Source organism: Dermacentor albipictus, chromosome 7, assembly GCF_038994185.2.
Source record: "Dermacentor albipictus isolate Rhodes 1998 colony chromosome 7, USDA_Dalb.pri_finalv2, whole genome shotgun sequence".
Classification (NCBI taxonomy): domain Eukaryota; kingdom Metazoa; phylum Arthropoda; class Arachnida; order Ixodida; family Ixodidae; genus Dermacentor; species Dermacentor albipictus.
The window spans coordinates 55,724,766-55,743,969 of record NC_091827.1 but is presented as its reverse complement, the minus strand read 5'-3'; the positions used below and the strand labels follow the sequence as shown (position 1 = coordinate 55,743,969).

General features: G+C 43.0%; 1 protein-coding gene across 3 annotated transcripts; it reads right to left on the bottom strand.

Annotated features, from left to right (window-relative positions):
- Nucleotides 1-6,689: 6,689 nt before the first annotated feature.
- Nucleotides 6,690-19,204, bottom strand: LOC135906809 (sulfotransferase ssu-1-like). Of its 3 annotated transcripts, none has more exons than XM_065438406.1 (2): nt 19,104-19,204; nt 6,690-7,771 (listed from the first exon to the last, which is right to left on the bottom strand). In XM_065438406.1, the coding sequence occupies exons 1-2, from the start codon at nt 19,114-19,116 to the stop codon at nt 6,789-6,791; spliced, it is 996 nt and encodes a 331-aa protein (XP_065294478.1). In that variant the 5' UTR covers nt 19,117-19,204; the 3' UTR covers nt 6,690-6,788. The 3 variants fall into 3 exon arrangements, with proteins under 3 accessions (XP_065294478.1, XP_070377373.1, XP_065294479.1); XM_070521272.1 differs by lacking the exon at nt 19,104-19,204 and adding an exon at nt 16,078-16,236; XM_065438407.1 differs by lacking the exon at nt 19,104-19,204 and adding an exon at nt 13,758-14,062.

The window sequence follows — 19,204 nt, the reverse complement described above, 5'->3', positions numbered from 1 at the left end:
TAACCCCGGCTTTGACGAATCTTCATTTGTGAACGCATTATTATCAGAAAAAATTTGGCATCCAAATACTGATCCAAATTTTTGTTGAAAGGCTAAGTGCATGGGCGACAGTATCCACCTCACTTCTCTTTCAGATAAAGCATTACCAATTTAACAAAGAGGAAATAGTAAACTGATGTGTGAACATTTAAAGAAATAGGAGTAAAACATCAAAAATGTTTATAAGTAGAATAATGCTCCTTTCTACAGTCAAATAAGCCTACAGACAAGCCACTGCCCAGGAGTCCTTCAAAACACGTTGCTGCAATTACAGTGCGGAAACTGTACGCAATAACATATGTGGTGCCCATGTGCAAGTTCGCATACAATGGCAACGGTAAAAAATACACATAAGTAGCCTACGATTTAGGCGACAGAATTATGATACGCAGTGGTGAAGCTTAAAAAAGTACCATATATTCTCAAGTTTTTGTTAGAAAAATCACGATCCCAGGAGGAGGCATGTCGTAGAGTTGGACTCCTAAGTTGGACACCTAACCGAGCATTTCTGCACTTCGACCATATAGCTGACCATGCAATAATAGCAGGAGTGCCAAAGCACAAGATTTTTCCCCGACCCTGCACATTCCAGCGCAGTGTGGTAGACGGTGTCGGCATGGGATGCGTAATGGCTGGTCAAGATACGAACGGGACTGTTAAGATTTAGACGCTTTCGATCGTCGTCGGAAGATAGCGGTCGCTTTCCCGCGCGCGGCTAGTGGGCAAATAAGGCGAAATCAGCACCCTCGGTATCGGCATTTCGCCGCAGCCCAGATCGACACAAGAGCGTTGAGGTTATCGATAAGCGCGCAGCGAACAGCCGGTCACAGGTCAGCGCGTTGTCTATCAAGTATTTGTCATTTATACAGCTCACAAGAACGACGGAGGGTCTCTTCTGAAGACAGATGGTGGCGGCCCCGCAGCCATTATTTTTCACGTTGGCCTTCTGTCGAGGGGCACGTTCTTTTATTTTTATTGGCACCGCGAAGCGTAGGTTTTGCGAAAAACAAGAGCAATTTTGTGGTTTGTCAAGCTCACTAAACGACCGCTGGAGCTGCAGTATTAATTAATAAATCTTATTTCTCGCCCTTGACAGTCATATAGCACGTTCGTGCTTTTAAAATAAAGCAAGCGGTGGCATGCAGAAGCTCTTGCGATGCATCTGCGACTTCGCCAATATGTCGTGGTGTTACGGTTGCTAGAAGGGGAAGCACTGGTGACCGCGCAAAGCATTGCGGCAGATAATGCCAGCGGCGCTGGCGCTATCATGGCCAAGTCGATTCAAATAGGTCGCGAAGCTTCGGGCGAAAAGCGGTTCAGTACAGGTTGTCACCGACATCAGCAAGGGGGTTTATGGGAGCAGCGATCGAAGCGCGACTATGTTTGGAGGGAACAAACATTGGGAAAGAAAAACGCGTTTTTTAATTCAAACGAGACACAGTTAAATTCATTCAACGAAAATAAAATTCCTAGTCAATTTTGTGTACTCGTGATGAGTTGAATAAATGCGTTTAATTTTATTATTATTAATAAATGCATTTCTTTTCAGCGCCCATCGCTACAGGGGGCGTTGACGCCACTATCACCCGAAGTGCAATGCACGTCTTGAAATGGGCAGAAAGGCGCACTCGTATCACCTGTTGAAATACGCCCCCCTCACAATTTGTGCTTTCTTGCTTGTCGAAGTTTGTCTGAATTTGGTGACGCGGGTAGCTTCATTGCTTCTTAATCTGTTCAGTCAAAAGTAGTGAGTTACGACCGCCAGATAATTGTGTAGTTGTTTTCGTGCGACTGCGCTGGCCGACGGACTTGGCATCTGACAATAGGATCAGCACTCTACACCTAAAGCTTTCGTCGGCCTCCAAAGAAAGTATATTCTGCGCAGGGATGCGACTTCGACAACCGTACGGCTGGCCTTTTCCTGCATCGCTTTCCACGCTGAAAGCTCGAAATGCCCATCAAGTCGAATGGCGGGGCATTGAATATATAGCTCCAAAGGAAGAACATCCAAACAAATTTCGCGCCTTCGAAAACAAAATGACGTCACTTCTGCTTTTAAGGGACATGGCGTCACGTTATTTTTTCTTCCGCCGGAAGTGTTCCCACCACATACAGATGGCGCTAAGCCCCATGAAACGGCGATGGACCACCATGTTTTGAACGTATGGGCACCTATGGAAGCTTCGCTACCAGGTATATTTACCTTGTCGTGGCTACTTAGATCAACCTGGCCGCACTGCGAGCTGGGCTAGCGCTTTCCGAGCGCCGCCGCTTCGGCGGTACGGCTAACATCGTGTGCATATCCGAAGACGCAATTCTGCTCATGGTGCTAGACGCTTGTCCATTACGTTAGGAAGCAGGACTTGACAGCCAGATTCGAATACTTATTGCACTGTGCAAGAAAGTTGACCATGGCAATGTGGACGGCCCACCGGCCGGGCGCTCCGCTCCTCCAAGTTGTAAAGCATATGCCGCATTTGAACACACACGCACACACACACGTTGACATAATGCGACGCAGCTTCAAACAGCGCACTCACTGTACTTTGGCTTCTATTGCGTGGTTTTCTTTATTTGTGAGGAATTGCAGCCTTCTTGTTATTGATATCTTTAGAGTGTCATGTGCAACCAACTGCAATGAGTCGCTTTGTTGTCAGCAAATAAACTATATTCAGCATGCGTTTGTGTTTTATTTTGCTGAATGTGAAGCAGTACGTTAACCGGTGTTTTATGTTTCATTAAATATCTGCAGTTCAGCATATGGGTCTAGCCCACTGCCCACAGTCTAGCCCACAGCTCAGCATATGGGCCTAGCCCACTGCAGCCTAGCCCAATGGCCGTACAGTAGATAAGGTTTCTGAGTATAAGTATCTTGGTGTCATTTTTACGCATAACATGTCATGGTCCAAACACATTGACTACATATGCAGTAAAGCACTAAAAAAATTAGGTTACTTGAGGCGAACGCTAACCCGATCTCCTAAAGACACAAAGCTACTAATGTATAAATCTCTAATCCGCCCTGTTCTTGATTATGCATCTGTAGTTTGGAGCCCGCATAAGCAGCTAGAAATTAATAAACTAGAGGCTATACAGAAAAAAGCTGTGCGATTTATATGTCATCGTTACGATCGAGACTTTTCGCCCTCTTTAGCACTTTCTTCCTTGAACCTAAGCACGCTCTCTTCTCGTCGCCGTGTCGACTCATTAAATTCTTGCACTCCATTGTCAATTCTTCAGTTAGGCTCTCAAATGATAATTACATTAACTTCACGCCGGGATCATCAACGAGAAGACATCATGACCAAACTTAATACCCTACTACGCACGTACTAACATGTTCAAATTCAGCTTCTTTCCCCGCTCAATCGAAGACTGGAATTCATTACCTGGATCCATTCGCTCTTGCTCATCCCTAATTTTTGCAACCGCTATCCCAGATGCATAATCATGGGTATGGGTATGGGCATAATCAGGCATGGGTATGCCTGGCAGCATTTGTATAACTTGTGTATTCTTTCACCAGTGCTCTTTTGTAAAAGTGTTCACTTGTATTTTTGTGTATTTTCCTTTTCATCTGTGCTCTTTATTAGTGTTCACTTGTACCGCTGTATACTCCAATGCATTTTCTGTACATTTTCTTAACCCACTCCTGCTATAGCGCAAATTGCGCTGCAGTATGTATAAATAAATAAATAAATAAATAAAGCTGTTCCCCCCTGTCTACTTCTTTGATTAAGCAGACGTCGACAGGCATCTCAGAACCACACGGCCAAAGGTGAGCTCTCATGCACTCGAGATGCTCGAACGGAGGGGAGGAGGGTGACAAACACGTAAGTAATATTAAAGAAGCGCTTTCTATTATCGCAGGAAGCATACCATCGGTGCAGCTATTTGAAGCCGAAAGCTTTCGTTTCGGCAACAATCAACGATTAAAATATGTAATCTGTTAAATCGGTTTTGTGAGCATCAGCGATCCGTATCCAGCTTTTCTGGACACGAGTGTTTAGTTCGCGTGAGTGCCACCACGTGGCGTACTGACCTTAAACTTTTCAAACTTCCCGCGGTGACGCGCTGATGACTTCAAGAAAACAAAAATGAAATAATTAAAAGCTATCTCTGGCGTATAGAACTTCGCCATAATGCTTCTCCCGCCGGCGTTATAAGTGTTTTTGATAAACGTAGCCACTCGTCGGCTGGATGGGGCTTATCATCCTAGGAGCGCTTAGTCGCGACGAACGATGATTGAGTCCGGGCTCAATCATCGTTCAATCATCCGGAGTCTTGGCCATTCATTTCTTTTTTGATGCTATGGAGTAAATAAGGGTAATCGTCAGAAGGGGCACTCCATGGCTGCCTCTCTTGTGTCGGCACACATTCTTAATGTCCGAACATCGCACAGCGTCTGCCGGAGACGCGGTCGTGGAGGGCTTTCGATTTTGAGCTATCGATTTCGTTAAAGTGCCCTCAAGTATTTCCCTAGCGACTTTGCTATCCACACTCATGGGCTACTGCAGCAGCTAAAAATCGAGATTTAAGCATTAAAATATATATGTATATATTACTTTTGCACCTTGAGGCAAAAAGCACGGTACAACAGTTGTGCAAACTGTCTCTGTGTTGTCATCCGTTAGCACGCTATGGTCGGAGTTGCTCGCAATATTCGCCGTAACTATATATCGCCGTAACTTGTCACGACAGCGCAGTTGTAATCTACAGAGCCTGACACTAAGGAATACGCGAAGATTTATGGCCCGTCACTAAGTAATTGCCAAGATTGGTATTCAGTAAATGTTATGACGAAGAACGGCTTCTGCTTATACTAGTGCAAAGAACGGGTGCTGGGTGGTGACTCCAATCATTTACTCTCCACTTCACAAGTCTACACTGGAACTCAACCGGCTGCACCAACTCGCGCTTATATTCTCTCAACCCTAAACTGCAACTTCGCCTGCCCCCCGGACCCTCGCTCCTTTCCTAATGTGCTGAGACGTGCTTCTACCATGAGACGATGTGATGCGAAGAACAAGGCAGTACAAAAAAGTGAATCACCAATCTAACTCATTATAATGTGAGATTGCGTTGGAATCAGAAATAACACTCAAAGCACAGTGGCTGGGCGCAAAGTAGTGCTTCGTCTCAACATTATATATGGCTCAAGGCATCGTTCATCCGATTGGAATGCTCGTAAATTGTAGCGCAAACTAGGGCGCTCAAATGTGAGGGAGAATGTACGCCAGCATTCCCTTCATACGCACAATCTGATTAAATAACGCTCTTTCGCTATTGAATCCAGGACAACATTATGAATATTTGACGTACATGCAGGCTCATTTTCAGCCAATGGTTAGCCCTGAAACAGTGGTTAGACGCTAAAGAACGCACTTCTCTCCGAAAAAAAATGGTGTAAGGTTGCTTCAAATATTAGCTGAAACATAGTGGGCGTGGTAGAAATTACCCCCAAGACTGCCCAGTAGCTCAAACATACAAAAAATTGAAGAGCTAAACACTTTCCGAATACCGGTATTTATCAAAACAGTATATCGTGGTTCAATGTAGCCCTGTAGTTTAGGGTCAAGTTCCACCACGGGTACTGTGTCGGAGCTGATATTTCACGTGACTGCACGTATTTCAGCAATAATTGTCACAAAAAGAAAGTATTTTCTTCTTTAGTTCTTCACATTAGACAGCCAAAATATATGCAACGAAACCCTCATGGTAATATTTCTGCACTTTTCCTTCTAACGTACATGTCCGCGCTGATCGATATGTTACGAGCTACTGAAAATGTATCCAATGCTTTTCCCAGGCAGCAGTCTTTATTCCTGATGATTTCAGGAAACCGAGCCTATGTCACGAACGCTCAGAAATCAAATCGGGAGGGCCCACAATGTTCTCCCGCACCTTGTGTGATGTACCGTAGCGCTGAGGTGCTTCTTGTATAAGGTAGAAGAACCGGTTGTAAAGGCAGAAGTTCACGGTTGGACACACGCATTTGAGCTCACGAACATGAGTTGTGCTAAGAAAACCTGCCGAAGCTTTTACACTTGATTTATAAGAAACCTACTGCACATCAATACGCCGGCTGCTTTTAACGGTGACAAGAAAAACTATTAAACCAGTTCAAATATTGGTGACATCATTTTATCATTCGAGCGTTCACATTGATAACCTCTAGATGCGGAGTTAGTTGAGAAGTTGTGAGCGTAATTAACGAAGCTACGTTAATTAAAGTTTCAAGACCTATGTAGCTGAAGACAAAGAATAGTTTTGAACCCATTGTCGCGATCTATCTGATCTAGGGCTGGAATTAAGAAAAATATATGAGAGTAGAATTATTTGTTAGAGCGAATGTCAGGAAATCTTGGAGCTGTAATTATCTTAGCGAGGGTCAATGGCAAAGGGAACTTATGAAAGAAAGGTGTTGTGAACAAGGGCGGTGCTTTATATAGGTCAACAGGACTAGCACCACTTCCTTCGAAGTGGCTGTACGCTTCTGTGCAAACTATGCAAGAATAATAGAGTGCTGAAGTAATATACGCGAGCATGCCTCACTCTTTATGTCTACTAAAGGGGAACGTATTGCACGTAAGCTAGGGTTAAGCATTCCACAAAGATCATCAATGTCAGATTAATTGCTGTGTTCAGTGTCAATAAGAGCGACAAGCAATTTTATTCATCGTCTCATGATGGGCTTCATTAGATGCTGGAACTGCACCAGAAATGCTCGCAAGGGCGGTGTTTGTACTTCACACTGGAAGCTGCAGACCTTCCCAAAGATTCATGACATGCGGTGCCACGGCTGTTTTCTCTGCTATCCTGTGCTTCATTCGTTCGATCTGCTCCAAAGAAAAATGGTTCTTCCAGTCTCCCACGACACCTTTACGAACCAGGCCGCCTCCACGATGTGTTTCTTCCTGGTGAGCCACGCTGTGTCTGTAGGCTTCTAGGGAAGCTAGGCGCCTTTCTGGCGGCAAATTTAACGCTTTCCGGATCCACATCTTCGTAGGGTCGGTAAATACCGTTTTCATGTTGTGCACAGTACATGAGTCGAGCACCTTCTGCAGCAATGATTCGTCATTCCGGAAGGCGCTGCCATATTGTTCACCCAAGAAGTCGGCAATGCGTAGCACCCAGTAAGCCATGTTCTCTTGAAGTTTCTCGTAAGTCAAAAAGAGTACGTTAGGGTCGTCTCGATGTGGGTACCACGAGAGGAGGTGATCAAAGTACTCACCGTAGAGCAAGTTTCCAGATAAGAAGAGAGAAAGAAACTTGTCGAAAGACACGTCTTCACACTTAGTCGATGTGAAATATTTGCTAAAGTGATAGTACGATACGCAGCAATCATACGGGTTTCTCGTCACGTAGATGTACTTGGCCCTCGAAGAATGCTTGCACTTGTCGTAAGGCAGGTGCGTCATCAGGGCCCCCGGGCGTGGCATCTTGCGCACGGCGTCGACACCTGTGAGTTCTATGATAGGCGAGGACAGCATGAAGTCCACTGTCGTCTTGGGAGGGTTCCCGTGGGTGAAGAGGTTCGACACGATGTATTGTGTCCACGTTGTACCGCACTTGGGATAACTGACAATGATGACGTCATCGTCCTCTGGTTCGTAGCCCATAGCAAAGCGGACATTGGTCTCGTCGAAGAACTTTAGCATACGCAGTCCTTCGATGTCCCTGTAGGCGTCTGGATCCATAGCCTCTTTAGGGTTTCTTCTGTATGACGTGACTACAGAGACAAAAAGGCATCGGTTACCACTTTGAGAAACATGTAAGGGACAACGTGTCACATTGAGTTCGGACATTTGCTAGGTCTCTGAATTTCAAGTGTCATGCATGCATACAGAAAGTGACGTGTAGAAAATGCGGAAGAAGCACGACAAACTTCAACACTTATTCTTTAATATTCTTCCTCAACATGTTGATTCTTTACTGACAAAGATGAAGCACATCTAACTAACAGGGGAAGTTTGCGTTATTTTCCTTGAAAAACATCAATGTCAGGTCTTCTGCATCTGGCCGCATGAGTTTATTTGGAACTCCTTTATTTTATGTGCCTTGCGGCAAACATTCTATTGGAAAAAAAAGAATTGCTGACGGACTTCAACCTTTCGTAGCATTATAGACTATTGGTTCTACCGTAATACAAAATTTCAATACAGTCACTAATTAAATATTGCTGTACTTCAAATCAAACGCTAAAAGAAAGCGGGGAGGTTTCGAGAGTTGTCTTTCCGAATTCTTTGCTTTCTGCAAGAGATTGGCTGGCGCGGTGTAATTTGACATGGATGTTTTACATGGCATGCGAGAAGACGTAGGCTACAATGATCAAGCGGGTTCGAAAAGTAACCGTGCAGTGGGAAAATAACCAAAACATGTGATGGGAACAGTGAGTAAAATAGCGGCATCGCATGCGATATCATAGCGGAAGACCTGTTATTTATTGAGTAATATCCATGAGGTGCACTCAAAGGGCGGGTGCACGAAAGCAATTCTCACACTCTGCAGTAACTACACACTCACACTCTGCACCGTGTCGTTTTTCCCTGCTTGTGCCCTGGAAGACCCGCGCTGTTTTATTTCAAATAAGTTGCAAGTCAGTGCTCGTCCGTGTCGTTTCTCCCTGCTTGTCCCGGTATAAACTGCGCTGCTCTATTTCAAATACCGACAGAGCTTGCCCCGCACAACTGACAGATAACACCAGCAGCCCTCCACCGAATGCTTAGCAATATATATATATATATATATATATATATATATATATATATATATATATATATATCTTCAAGCCGGTGGCCCACATTTTCAATGTCTCCTGTAGTGATCACTTCTGCCATAAGTAAAACTTCAAATGTTTGAACGACCATATTCACTGCGCAGTTACATTCTGTGCATCTTGGACATGGGGCTAATGAGAAAAGCACGAGCGCTGACAACGATCAGGTCTTTTCATCAAGGTTCGTAAGGTACAGATAGTCCGCTACACTGCGATAAATAATGGCACAGAGGAATATGAGCTGCAAATGTGAAATAAATACTCTTCGGGCTTGTTGGTATGGGTTACACGTAATCAGCCCTAGCACAGGAAGACAAAGCCCGTGGGCAAGCACACGCAAGGTTTGGTTATTTCATTCCTCCCCCACTTGGTTTTTTTCGTCAATTTCCGGCCACTTACGGCCAATTTTGGTCATAGTGTGTAACCACGGGCTACTATAGGAACGCATGAAATTACCAAAAAGACCTAATGGCCATTACATGGTAAATGAGTATGACAAACTGTTCCATGATTCACAAAACATTAAGTTCCCACGCAGAACCTGAAGATATATTGTCAGCTCATAGGCATCTCTAAAGTACGCGAATCCGCTAATTGAAAAGAAAAACGTATTATGAGGGAGCACTACGATCAAGCTATGAGGCACGCCGTAGTGGGGAACTCCGGTAATTCGGACCAACCGGTGTTATATAACTTGAACCTAAATCTACGTACACGGGTGTTTTCGCACTTTGCCCCCATCGAGATGCGGCCTCCATGGCCGGGATTCGATCCCATGACCTCGTGCTTAGCAGACGAACGCCATATCCACTAAGCAAACACGGCGGGATAATCAGCTAATGGAATGGGGAAGTACATTCAATTATTTATTTCAATCAATCAATCAATTTTTATTATTACATAAAATACTCTACAGATAGAGGGATACAAACGGAGGTCCCATAGTTAAAACTGAATTGGGACGTCCTGTTCATGCATAACATAAAAGTTCATTGGAAAGAAACAGCAGCTGAATCGGAACAATCGCAGTAATGATAAATAATGAAATATAGATATAAGTAAGTCAAGTAATTAAAAGACAATATATCGGCAGTAAGCAAATATTGCGAAACTATATAAAACTAACGTATATGAGGAAGAAAATAATCTAAGAAACATTTTAAAAAGAAATTAATCATATGCTGGAATACATAAGAATGGCCGGTCTAAAACCAAAATAAGATTATATAGCGCATAGTGTCACTTATATTTCAAAATATTTCAGTTCATCACAAAATCGATGGGCTTTCTGGAGTTTTATGACAAATGGTAATATATTCCATGATGATATGGCTGCAAAGTGAACTGTCTGTTTTCCATAATTAGTGCGAACTTTGGGCAGAATGACCTTATTATGCAGCGCGAAACGAGTTGAGTTAGTATTTGTTAGAGCTGATATAGAAATTAGCGATAATGAGATTTTGTCATTTATTAGTTTGAAAAGAAAAGTGGCAAGGTTGCACTTGACAAGGGATCCAACGTCTAGAATGGTATTTGCTTGTCGTAGCTGTTTAGCATTGGCGGTATGTGGATTCGTCGTGATTATTCTGAATGCCTGGTTCTGGATGGTTTGTATCGGCTTTAGGTGAGTAGTGTACGTGTTACCACCGAAGATTATGCAGTAGTTAATGTGAGAGTGTACAAACGTGAAATAGAGTGAGAGCAACACAGGTCGAGAAAAAAATGAACGTGTCCTAATGAGAATGCGTATTTCATGTGATAACGTATTTTCCGTATGAGTTATATGGCGACGAAATTTTAGGTTACAGTCAATAATAACACCTACGTATGTGAATTCTTCACTTCTGATAATAAGTGCTCACCAATAGAAATGCGCAGAACGCATAGTGATGAGCTATTTTGGGATCACAATAAAATAAATTTAGTTTTAGCAGGATTAATGGTAAGCCTATTCATCTTGTGCCATTTTAACAAGTTAGAATGATTTAAGAATGGTGTATCACTGTTAAGCATGGTTATTACCGTTGACAGATATTCCACAGAATTATTAATTGTATCATCGGCATATAATACACACTTAGAAGATGTGAAGCAGTTAGGTAGATCATTATTATACAGTAAGAAGAGTAGCAGGCCCAAAATGGGTCCTTGTGGTATACCTAAATTAGTCATTTTAGGTTTAGAATAAGCATCGGAAACACTAACAACCTGTTATCTGTCTCGTATTTAGCTGCGTAATAGTAGCAAAGAAGGACCTGTGATACCTATTGAACCTAGTTTAATATAAATGGCCAATGCTTTTCAAGAATCTACAAATAAGAATGCTTCAAATTTACCGTTATCAATGGCTTTCTTTAATTGATCAGTAAGAGATGCAAGTGCTACGTGAGTAGAGTACCAGGATCGAAATCAAAATTTGTCAGGTGGAAGCATATTAAATTTGTTTAAGTATTTGATCAATCGTTTTTCGAATATTTTCTCGATGACCTTGCTAAAAAAGGGTAGAACACAGATTAGCCTGAAGTTAGGTAGCAATGAGAGATCCCGTTTCTTAAAAACTGGAGTAACCCTACCACGTTTAAGTGCGCGAGGAAAGGTCCCTGTTTTAAATATGACGTTAATTATTTCAGACAGTACAAATGACATTGATTTAGAAATTACTTTAGCATGACCAGGATGAATGTTGTCCAGTCCAGCACTAGCTGTTTTCTGTTGATTACTGATACCACCTCATCAGGAGTGGTTGTAAATATAAAATGAATGTTGAAGGCGTTTTGATGCATATAAGTTGTGTTGAGTTTGAGTGGAGATATTAGCAAAAAAGGAAATTACTGAATGCATCCGCAAGCATAAGAAGTTCGAATAAGTATTACCATCGTCGAATATTTTAGTTATGCTATCAGCTCCTTTCTTCCTAGTAAAAAATGAGTTGATTATTTGCGATATTTTTCTTTACATCAGAACCACATCTAAGTATTTTTTTCTTCGTAATATCTAGTGTTAGCTTTTTCAAACCGTGATGAAAGTGTGTTGCAGAATTCTTTGTACCGCGCATGCAGGTTTCTATTGAATGGTTGTCTTTTAGTTCTTTATTAATGTTTTCTCCTGTGCGCATGGGCTTTAGCAAACTATTGGTGACCCAGGGATTTTGAGGTGAAGCCACTTTCTTTCTGCATGTACTTATATGAGAGTAGGTATGACACGTGCGGGGGATTATTGGTGTCAAGAGCGAAAGACCAGTCAGTGTGAGGTGTACCTTCCGAGAACAATTTTTCATCAAAAACAGGTTTGGTGTAAGAGTGGGAATAGGAACAATTGGCAGATGTAGTGCGCAGAAAGTGGGGAAAATGGTCAATAATGTCAGTTTCAGGTACTCCTGCATTAGGTGGATTCAAGAGATTAGACAATGCATGATCTGTTAGAGAGTTAGAACCCACATGATGAACGAGTAGGGATATTAATAAGACATTCGTAACCAAAACCCTGAAAACAAGACGAATAACTGACAGAACTCAGACATGACTCCATTAAATTTATGCTCATATCACCCATAATTACGACATTTTTTGGCCCCGCGGATAACTTTTCCATTATTTTTTCGGAAGAAATACAAAAGTCTGGAATTCACGAGGAAGGTGAACGGTAAACGCAACCAAAGATGAAGTTTCTATCATCGATGTTAAGAAAGTTAGGATCGAATTCCAACCAAACTGATTCACAGTTTTGAATATTTAACGAGAGGTCGAGTCTTCGTTTGTACGGGACTCCAGACGAGATATAGACAGCTGCACCGCCGTAGTTACTGGACTGTCTGTGTGTATACTCCGATTGATGAGAAGGGAAACATTGCACGTTTTTATCATCTTCGCTATGCCAGGTCTCTGAGAGTGCAATGATTGAAAACGTAAAAGAAAGTGTTGAAAGAAGATTGTGGAAGGCATCGTGATGTTTGCGGAGGCTGCGCGCATTCAAAGCAATAAAAGAGTGATTACTATTCTGAAGGAAGTCATTTAACTCGCTCGTTGTGCAATATGACATGATGGAAGAAAGGGGTGAAGGGAGGCACAAGCTTATTGCCGATTAGTTAGACACCACTAAATCTGAGTCATCAGCAGTGCGGTACACTCTGGTCTTCTCTGCTTCATAAGCCTTGATTTGGCAGTTCCTGATCCAGAGAAATTGCCATTTGTGTTGTTTTTTTAAAGCCAGCGCCTTCAAAAAAGCGCTTTATTTCGTGGCGTCAAGTGCGCATTGACGTAGATTGCGCTGTCAACAAAAGCTGTCACACCGGTGTCACTTGAGTGACACTTAGCGTTATGTGTCTTGCTGACAAATTCATCCTTCTTTGTGTGGGAACAGAATATAGCCAGAATGTTTTTCTGGTCTTGCACTTTTGTAGGGACCCGATGAGCGACATCGAGGTCAGGAGCCGTTACCGGGTACACAAGTTTAGTGGCAATGGCTTGCATGACTGCGATGCAGTCCTCCCCGTGGTTGCACGGGACGTCCGTGACCTCAACATTGTTAATTCTAGAGTATTGTTCCAACTCAGCCACCCTTTCAGACAGGGCTTTGTTCTCCGACATGAGCTTTTTGTTGTCAGCTGTAAGCTTGAGTTTTTCATCCCGCATTTTTTCAACAATGTTCAATGTTCAACAGCAATGTTCAACAGCATTGAGCCCAGTGGACTGCAACTTTAATGGAAATTTACCGAGAATGTCGTCAGCGAATTGGCTGCATTCAGTTTCCAGTTTATCCTCAATTGCCTCAATCCTCTTGGCAAGCTCTGAATCTGTCGGCATTTTGGTTTCGCAACAAAGCGCTAACCAAACAGCTTCACACACAAAATCCCAAATGAAAAAAAAAAACGAACCTGTGGCAGCAATGACCGCGAACAGCTCACACGCAAAAAATTAGGCAAGATTTTAACAAAACCAACCTGCACGTTCAGAGAAAATACGTTAAGCGAAGCTTGCTGCGCCGTCGCTGCCAACGTTGAAGCCTCGGTGATGGCCCGGCTTATTATGAGCGATGCTCAACGAAGCCGACGACACCTGTTGTGCTTACAGGATGCTGTCGTCAACGGAAACGAGTGCTTGATTTCCACGTGCGACGATTGATAGGCAGCTGGCAAAGATAACCACACATTCAGAGAAAATACGTTAGGTGAAGCTTGCTGCGCCGTCGCTGCCAACATAGAAGCCTCGGTGATGACCCTGCTTGTTATGAGCGGTGCTCAACGAAGCCGACGACACCTGTTGGGCTTACAGGAAGATTTCGTCCACAGAAATAAGTGCTTGATTTCCACGTGCGAATGTTGATAGGCAGCGGGAAAAGGTAACCACACATTCAGAGAAAATACGCTAGGCAATGCTTGCTGCGCCGTCGCTACCACCAGAGATTTATTTATTTTATTTTATTTGGTCAAGCCACTCAGTATGCGCAATTGGGTGTGTGCACGTGCTTTGCGTATCCTCTATAATGGGCATGTTGCACTACGATTCCTACAGATAACAAGGTATCTGATAAAACCTAGTAAACCGAACCAAATTAAGGCAAACAAGTGCTTTTATGGCATCACAAGGGCACCAGCTATAAAGATAACTTCGCTTTACATTAATTTCAACATGTGCGTTCAGTCTTCATGCTTTATGAAGAGGGCCAGAGTGAAGAGTCAGGAGAAGAAAATCGCACGTAACGAAGAAAAGAATAAGGTCGTGAGGAAATTTAATGAAAACTTGTGGAAAACTACAAACAGCTGCAGATGTACATGCGCAATACGTATCCAGACATAATGTTACTTTATAGACGATACAGTTTTTTTTTTACAAAACTTTAATGAGCGCAGTGAACGTAGCGTTCTTGCAGTGGAGTGATTAGGTGAGGGGGACATACTTTGCCGCTAATAACGTGAACTATAGAACGAAAATTAAAATTAATTGAATAATTCACTTCTGATTAGTGTCTTGAAGACAGTTTTTTTAATTACTGCTTTGGAGGCAGCAACGTTTTCATGCACGCGCATCTTTAAAGAAGTCTTGAAAACCACACGTAATTCAATGTATTCGTCACGAAATGCCAGAGGTCAGTCGAGGCAATATAAAGGCCGAGCACGTCACGCTGAGCCTTAGACGGCAGCGCCCGGTAAAAAAGTGGGGGAAAAAGAGTGATAGCATGCGGCACACAAATCCTGACCCGACACGCACACACACATGCTTGTCAGGCAAAGCCTGCCGTATGAGTAGCTGCCACGACCGGCCGAGACGTTCAGCTTAAAACTTTCTCGCGCTTCTTATCACGGTGTGTCTCGGTCAGTTATGATAGCGAGGGCGCCTTTTCTGCGCTCCCTCGGTGCTCTGAAGCTGTTATTAACGGCAAAAAATGTCCACCTTGCTAGAGATTCCACTGCAGGAACATCACGTTCACTGCGTCTCTTTATATAAACCTACATTGCCTACAAACCTACATTGCCTGAAACACCCTGTAATGCATGTTTGTGTGAACTGCCACGTAACATGATGTGGTGAGGGACGATTTCAACGCTGGCGCGTACAACATCAACCCAACGTTGCATGTAATTTTTTTTCTTTAACATATGTTTGTTTTTATAATTTTTTATGTGTGATTACACCGCAGTTTAGTCAGTCTCTTCCGGTGGATCAACTTACGAGAAATGAAGTCACTTGAGCTTCAAGTTACATTCTCAAGGTTCAAAACGTTCGCTAATTGCTGTTTATCTTTTATTTATCTGCATGAGACGAAGCTTTAAATTTGCTGAGTGAAGCCTAGCAGAAGTTAGTAAAGTATGCCTAGCAGGAACCGCCAGATGAAAGACGGTATAGGGGTCTGTCCTTAAGTACTGCTGCGAAATACATTGGCATTTCAGTTAACAGTTCACCAAAAGCTTCTGCCAAACCGTATGGGATGATCTTAATTGAAATCGAGACTGAATTAGGGGCATCTGAATAGCTGATATCTTCAGCGCCTTTACAACTTGAATTGCGCTATCGGTTTTATGCGTTTTTAAGTACTTCCTCTAAAAACAAAGGAAAAGTGCCGGTGAATATTGAAATGAAAAGTAAAGCAGAAAATTGTAATGTTAGGATCCAAACCACACAAGAAAGAAGCAAACCATCTTTAGAAAGTTGTGTCATCTGCCAGATAAAAAAAAAACATGGCTGTTTTGTTTGTAGGTCTAAACGTGTAATGTGATAGCAAAGTTCTAAATTTGAGCCTCAAGTTCTCAAACGGTAATATACCTATGCTCGGGTGCGACATGTTGGCGCGGCTCAGCATGGGAGGCGGTGCTGCGGGCCAGAAGAAACACTGCCATGGCACCTACCAGGCGTCTCAGAACGTAGACGTGTTGAGTAGCCAGCGGCGTTGCAGGCATCGCAGCTCAATGGTGAACGTGGTGAAACCGGGGCTGTTTTACAGCGTCCAATAAAACGTTAGTTAAGGTTAGGCAGACATTTACTGTCCGTTTCACTGACGTCAGCGTAGACGCATAGCAAGTCAGCAGGACCGTTGGTGTGTTTCTTCAGTGCGCATGGCAACACCGGAGATGCCTAACGCTCTCTGAGCTCCGTCCGTGATAGTCGCAGGTGATGTTAATAGTGGGACAGGTAAGATAAGTGGTGTTTGAAACCCGTCCTCTATGACGTGTTTCCGAATACCCCTATCGCTTCCACTGCATGTAACCAGTGAAAATATAGCTTTAAGATCCGCATTTTCAACCAGAGGGCGCCGCGACTGGATCGGGAGTTAGCACACCATACATTGTTATCGCAAAAATCACGAAACTAATTTCATTTGCCTAATTGAAGCCTAATGCTTTCTTATTTATAACGTGTGCATTTTGAACCCATTGCAGTGTCGCTTATGGTTAAGCAGGCAGAAAAGTATACTTTCACTTGCCTTTGCTCAACATTTTTTAAGTATGAACGGAAATTAATACAAAAGGAAAACTCTGCAGTAGAGTCAGCATGAGCCTCTAGATTTATTAATATCGTGGCTGGTATTTCCCGAGCACAAGCCTAAATAGTTATGAACAATTTTTTTCTGTTCATGTCAATGTGCCCATTCTTGCTGGTATGGCTGTATATAGGTCTTTGTGTGCAGATGTCTTGGTGTGCAGACTAGACAGAACAAATCGGAAGGCACTTTTGCAAAGCATTCAATGCTGGAGAATGTTTGCATAATTACGTGTCACTCCCATTCTGTGTCAGGTTTTGAGTGCGAGATTGATTTGCTTAAAAATGCTTTGGGTATGAGTATGAGTATGAGTATGAGTATGGTATTCTTAGTTCTGCTGAATAAACTTGCCCGTTTTTGGACACTGCCTGTCGTCTGCGCTACTTCCTTGCTTCTGTTTCGGTCGCCTTTGCGTTTACACGACAAAACGTACCCATTATTCTTCGGGGACAGTGAGACCTACACCAAAGAGGTTTCGTTTTTGTTTTGAAGCCAGTAAATAGAATTACGACTGGCGATCCTATATTTCTGTAGACCGAGAAAGGTAACTAAAACGACAGTAGTCGCAGCTTGCGAAAACCATCGGAGACTAACACAAATGGTACATTGCAGCTTAGGCATAAGGTACGATGAAATTAGATTTGTTCCCTTACCTTTTACTGCCTAAATACCCTACAGAATCGGAGGGAAGTCGGCGGGCTTCGAAATCAGTTCTAGAGCAACACATTAGAAGGAAACGGGCACCCTTGAGGGACGGAATCACCGTTGTATCTTCGAATGATATGTCGTACATAACCTTGTCGGGAGAAAAGGAAACAGTAAATCAAAGGTAAGGAATGTTGTTTCTGTCACTGAAGGACGGTGAACAACGCCAGCTACGTGTGTGCATCAGAAGGTCCCTTTGCTTCCCGTCGGTTGCTCAGCTTGCGTTTGCTGTACCACACTTAGAGAAGTTTCATTCGGAGGAAATTGTTTTTGGATGATCGCGTCATCTCTATTTGTGGCGCTAGCGCGACGATCCATCTAGGGCTGAAGTAAGTGAGAGACAAAGCGTGAAAACATACCCCTTTACAAGAACCTGGCTCCAATTCAACAAATGAAGATGATATAAACATGGGTTTGGAGTAAAATTTTTCTGGATATAGCGGGGGAGAAAACGCGCAGCGTTTTATCCTACTTTCCTGGTGCTCACAATAATCCTAGCGGCACAGAATTCTCATTTTCATTCCTTTGTGTTCACAGGGCTCCAACCCGAGAAAACCCATTCTTTGCTCAACTAACGGGAGTAGGTGCACAGATCGTAATCTCTATGGATGCGGGCAAAGTGACAATCTTTCACGTTTTTCCAAGTTAAATTTGGTTGCTTGCCTAAACGCCAAATATGTAACATTGTTTGGTGATTCATTGTGTTGCTTCGTAATGTTAAATTGCAGCGTGAGCTCAGTAGTTAGGAAACCCACTTCAGGGGTGTTTTCCACCATCGGCGACGGGACAACCACCTCCCAAAACGTTGTGCCAACTTTGTAAATAACAACTAAAGGGAAAATCAGCTAGCGGCCACAGGTGGCATACCTAAGCTGCTGCATGCATTAAGTTTCCACTTATAAGAGGTGGAAAAAAATATTGCTTATCTTTACTGATTTCATTTGGCAGAAATGAAAGCCAATTCCTAGAATGATAAGCATGGGGTGGGATAGACTAAAAGCATGCTAATTAGACAAGCGAAATCATTTTATGCAAGTGCAGCGTTATTTGGTATGTGTATTTGCATTAATTTAGTATGGAAGGCAGATGTTCAGAAAAAAATCTAGGTGTCTTGTACTGAGCTGTATCCTCTGAACTTCGCGCCTCAGCATGCACACTGATGAAGATAATTCCACCAATTATGATATTTCATTACATTGGAAGAGGATAGCTGATAAATGCCCGCATTTCAAATCTGTTTATTTTCGAATGCAGTGTATTGCTATGCACAAAAAAAGCAATTAACATGCCAGAATCAGCTGCTGTCTAAGTTTGATGTCTCAGAAACCTAGAAAACAAATGGAAATAGTCTTTACCACCATTAGGCCTGTGGTTCCTGTTAGACACGTCTGTTTGACATTTCGTAATTGTACAATGCAGCACAATTTAGGGATTTCTCTTTATTATGCTTCTACCAAGATTGGACCAACATCTATAAGTGAGAGCAGCTTTCTCCAGCATGGCGCATTATTTCTTTTTGTCTACAGTCTCCGCTATGGGTGCAGACGATAGTTACGCGTCGGGAGGCATGCAAATACTGGCGGCAACAAAATATATGCACTCTTACCGTCACAACTCATGCGTCCATGAGGTTCTCCAAGAAACGGCCCCAACAATCAGCAAAACCCGAGCGACATTGCCTCGATCTACATGGGCCTTCACGAGGAC